Raw genomic sequence first — 4,982 nt, forward strand, 5'->3', positions numbered from 1 at the left:
ATTTAATTTAATTTAATTTAATTTAATTTAATTTAATTTAATTTAATTTAATTTAATTTAATTTAATTTAATTTAATTTAATTTAATTTAATTTAATTTAATTTAATTTAATTTAATTTAATTTAATTTAATTTAATTTAATTTAATTTAATTTAATTTAATTTAACTTTACTTTACTTTACTTTACTTTACTTTAAATTATTTATACCAGTTTAGACAATACCACCTTTGTATTATTTTATTTTATTTTAGACAATTACAACTTGATTTTATTTTATTTAAAATTATTTATACCATTTCAGACAATACCACCTTTGTATTATTTTATTTTATGTTATTTATACCAGTTTAGACAATAGCACATTTTTTATTTTATTAATGTATAATAATTATTAGAAGTATGTCCACTGAAGTGTTGTTATTTATCTTTATTTTACCATAATTGATTAATTAATTAAAACTAAAATTAATTTACATTATCTTGTAAATTATTAATGAACTGAATAGTGCATATGGGTAGTTTCAACATTATTATTTACTTTTTTGTAATCAACATAATTGGGTTAAAATTGATATGAATTTATGTGTGTATGTGTGTTTATCATAAGTTTTGTGACTGGTCTTTTTCATTTTTATAAATAGTTAATATGAGGTAATATGAGGTGTATGCATTTGTGTCCGTTTCATTTTCTCAGAGGCCACCAAAATCATAGTGGCTCCATCAGACACTGAGGCGGTTGTAGGTGACACTACAATTCTCCAGTGCTCTGCATCATATGATCCCAGCCTGGACATCACCTTTATCTGGACTGTTGATTCCTACGTCATCAACTTCTACACAGACTTTGAACACTACGAGCTGCTCAGTGTGAGTAGAGACTTGAATCTCAGGCATTCTGTTCTCAGGAAGACACGTAATTTCACTGTTTGTGTGTGTGTTGTTGCAGGGTCACGAGAACAGCGGAGACCTGCTGATCAAGAACATTCAGGTGAGGCACGCAGGACACTATTCCTGCACAGCTCAGACCATAGTGGACAATGCCACCGCAGAAGCTGATGTTTTTGTCAAAGGTTGGTGTCCTTGCTTATTAAAATAATGCCTCTGATATGTGCATATGATCAAAAACTTGTACATAACTGTATTAAAAACAATGCAGTGATGTTTAGTTTGTTCAACAACTGACCATTCGTATTGTTTCACTGCATAAATCAAATAGACTTGACGCAAATATAACCATCATGACATTGCCGACTGTTTTCGCTTCAGGTCTGCCTGGTCCTCCAGGTGGCGTCCGTGTGGAAGAGATTGGAGACACGACAGTAAAACTACGATGGAGTCTGGGATCAGACCACGGTAGTCCTCTTATCCAGCATGTTGTCCAAACACGAGACTTTTACGCCCTGGATCCTGAGGACTGGAAAACCGCATCCACCTGTGAGTCCACTAGAGGGAGACAAAACACATATTGTTTCTTAAAAAACTGGTCTGAAAAACAATAATGAATGTTGTTTGTACAAATGTTTGTTGTATTTTAGAATAGAATTCATTTAACTTGATTTGACTTTTTTGTCACATTTAGGAATAAGATCTTGTGAAGAACTTAATATATTCTTCAATCTTAGTGTTTAGTATTTTGCTTTTGTGATCATGTTCTGCAAACTTAAAGGGATAGTCCACCCAAAAATGACAATTTTGACATCATTTATTCACCCTCAAGTTGTCCCAAATCTGTATGAGTTGTTTTTCTTCTGCTGAACACAAAAAAGATATTTTGAAGAATGTTGATAACCAAACAGCTGTCGGTAGCCATTGACTTCCACAGAATGGAAAACAAATCATATGGAAGTCAATGGCTACCGGCAACTGTTTGGTTACCCAGGATTTTCATTTTTTTATGAAGTGAATTTTTAAGAGAACAAATATTGTTTTCCCAGCTCCTGTGTTTTTGGACGGATCTACAGAGTCAGCCACCATAGTTGACCTTTACCCCTGGATGCAATATGAATTCCGTGTGCATGCCATCAATGAATTTGGAGCTGGGGAAAACAGCCGTCCGTCCATCAAAATCAAGACATGGGACGCCAGTGAGTTTAGTTAGAAAAAGCACAGCTTTCAGTGTTTAATATTTATATTTAATTAATTGAATTTCAAATAAATTAATCAAATAGATATTCAGTTATTAAAAAAACATATTTAATTTATATTAATAAAAATCATAATGCTTCTAAAAAACATTTTGTATATAATGAATGTATGTGTGTATATAAAACTATATAGCACATCTATTCTCACCCAGTGTTTCTCTTGTCGCAGGGCCTACAGTAGCTCCTTCTGACGTACTGGGGCAAGTTGGAATAAGCGGAGAGCTCATTGTAACCTGGAGTGTATGTGATGTTCATATGCTACTGTATTTATGCTATATTTGTTGAGAAGAGGTCAGTGGCAAATTTCGGATGTCTTTCATGTCCTTAATTTCATTGCAGCCTGTAAAGCCTCAGTTCTTCTTTGGTAAAAAATTTGGCTACGTCGTGGCGTTTAAGCAGCATGAGGATTATGAATGGAAATGGGCGACTGTGGAGGATCCCGAGACTAGACGCTACGTCTACAAAGAGAGCATGACCCCAGACACTGAGATACAGGTCAAAGTGAACACCTACAATAACAAAGGAGAAGGACCCTCAAGTCTTATATCAGTGGTCTACTCACCAAGGCTAGGTGAGATGTATTTTTATTTATTTATTTATTTATTTATTGTAAGAGAGATTATTTTATTTACTGGAACATTATTTTTAAATACTGGAACATTATTTTACCCTTATTTTATTTTATTTATGTGTTTTTTTCTATTTAATTGTATTTTTTATTACTGGAACCTTATATTAATACCCTTATTTTAATTTATAATAATTTTTATTATAAATATTATAATACAATAATAATAATAAAAAATAATATAAATATATAAAATAATAAAAATATATTATAATTTTTATAATTTTATTATTTTTTTTATAATTTTTTTTTATTATACTTTTATTTTATTACTAGGACCTTATTTTATTGTCATTGTTTTAATTCATCCTTTATTTTATTAATGTGTTTTTTCTATTTTATTTTTTTATTTGCTCTTAATTGAGATAAAGCATTTTTTTGACACATGTAATATCTCTCCTAGCACCGACTGAAGCTCCATTAGATGTCTACGCCCGCCAGGTCACCGCTACAGAAGCTTTGGTCTGGTGGTTACCGGTCTACCAGGCACCGCCAAACTGGGTCGACGGATACCAGGTGAGTCCTACGTGGAATAGTAAGGGATAATAATGAATTTTGATCCTCATGTCTCTTCATTTGGTGTCCAGATTCGTTACTGGAGGAAGTACGATGATAATGAGGCTGCTGCCTCTCGAGTCCTTGTGCATAGAACAATTAACCAAACACGCCTGGAGAACATGCGGCCTGACTCCCACTACCTCATAGAGGTACGAGCGTTCAATGGAGCTGGGCTCGGGCCACCCAGCGAGCATTGTGAAATGTTCACCAGGAGACCACGTAAGAGATTTGCACTTCTCTAGATCACTTGCCCAGATTATGGGTTTATACAGACCTTGCATTTGAAATGAGAGGCTTGAGGGACCTTAAACGTACTGATAATATATGTGTATTATCTTTCCAGCCCCAAGTCGCCATTTGAGAGTCTACAAATATGTCAGCTTTAATCGCAAATGGCTCTATCTATATTGGGATCACATCTATAACTACTGGAATGAGTCATATGTGGAGGGATACAAGGTGAGTCAGTTATATTTTACTTAGTGTTCTGTTGACAAAAGACTTGAGAGACACATTCATTAATGTCTTGCTAATCTTAATGTTTATTTTATTTATGATTTTTTAAAATATCCTTATTTAAATTTTATTTCTGGAACCTTTTTAATGCCTTTATTTTAATTAATCTTTTATACTATATTTTATTTGATTATTTATGCTATTTTGTTTTATTTTAATATCCTTATTTAAATGTATAATTTATACTATTTATACTTATAATGTCTTTAATTCATTCTTTATTTAGTTATTTACTTTTTTGAGTGTGTATTGATGCTTTGGAAATATTGCATGTATAACCATTTGTATTTTTCTTTCAGATTTTGTTCAGGAGGGAAGGAGAGCGTTATGGGAAGCTTTACACCACGGGCAGACACTACATCGACTTTCCCATGCCAGAGACAGACGATTACGTCATAGAGGTCCGAGCCCGCTGTGAGGGAGGTGATGGACCCATATCCCAGATCAGAGTGCAAGGTGAATACTGTCTTTTACTAATCAGTAAGGATTTCATTTTTTATCCACCCCATTCATCATTTTCCTACCCTAATCATGTTGATGGTAATGACAAAATGATATCTGAAGTTCTGCATAATTTAAAGTATATATTCACTAAAGGAATTAAAACACCTTTCACATAGTTCTAGATGCATAGATGCAGTTCCACAAATGTAACCGTTGTTCATGCTGATCTTTCTTACCACTGTTTTGTATTATGTTCAGGTAAAGCCGCTTTGGGTGCTGAATCTCTCAGCGTCGCCTCTGTCTTGCTGCTGGCACTGGGCTGGATGAATTTAGGCCTGTAGGCAAAAACAACTGTCAACACTGGCGGAATTCACTTTTAAGAAACAATCTTAATATAGTTTGAGTGCATTTCCTTAAAGGGGTGGTTTTCATGGTACAGATGAAGTTTGTTTGGGAGTGTAGAATATTTGAATTTACCCTCTTGGTTTGCCTTACAAACTACCCACAATCAACTAATGAAACAGTATTGTAAAATAAATGTGGTAGCAGGGTATGGTGAATTGTTTGATGACTTCCCAGTCACTTATTCAGAAATAAGACTTATTTATTTATCACAGAACATGCTTTGCTAGTCTTTTTTTTTTTTACGTCAACAGCTGCTCTACTGTACATTATCGCTTACATGTTTGAA

At 33.4% G+C, this 4,982-nt stretch overlaps 1 protein-coding gene across 1 annotated transcript in view; it reads left to right on the forward strand.

Annotated features, from left to right (window-relative positions):
- cntn1b (contactin 1b) overlaps positions 1–4,758 on the forward strand; it is a 12,762-nt gene extending 8,004 nt beyond the window's left edge. Inside the window, exons 14-24 of the mRNA XM_016574729.1 lie at positions 696–868; positions 948–1,071; positions 1,268–1,435; positions 1,936–2,085; positions 2,315–2,385; positions 2,485–2,716; positions 3,177–3,289; positions 3,361–3,550; positions 3,675–3,790; positions 4,147–4,303; positions 4,550–4,758. Of these exons, the coding sequence (XP_016430215.1) occupies positions 696–868; positions 948–1,071; positions 1,268–1,435; positions 1,936–2,085; positions 2,315–2,385; positions 2,485–2,716; positions 3,177–3,289; positions 3,361–3,550; positions 3,675–3,790; positions 4,147–4,303; positions 4,550–4,632 (1,577 nt within the window). The 3' untranslated portion in view covers positions 4,633–4,758. The remainder of the gene's footprint in view (positions 1–695; positions 869–947; positions 1,072–1,267; positions 1,436–1,935; positions 2,086–2,314; positions 2,386–2,484; positions 2,717–3,176; positions 3,290–3,360; positions 3,551–3,674; positions 3,791–4,146; positions 4,304–4,549) is intronic.
- The last annotated feature ends 224 nt before the right edge of the window (positions 4,759–4,982 follow it).

Source organism: Sinocyclocheilus rhinocerous, unplaced genomic scaffold (assembly GCF_001515625.1).
Source record: "Sinocyclocheilus rhinocerous isolate Xijiao unplaced genomic scaffold, SAMN03320098_v1.1 scaffold1164, whole genome shotgun sequence".
Taxonomy (NCBI): domain Eukaryota; kingdom Metazoa; phylum Chordata; class Actinopteri; order Cypriniformes; family Cyprinidae; genus Sinocyclocheilus; species Sinocyclocheilus rhinocerous.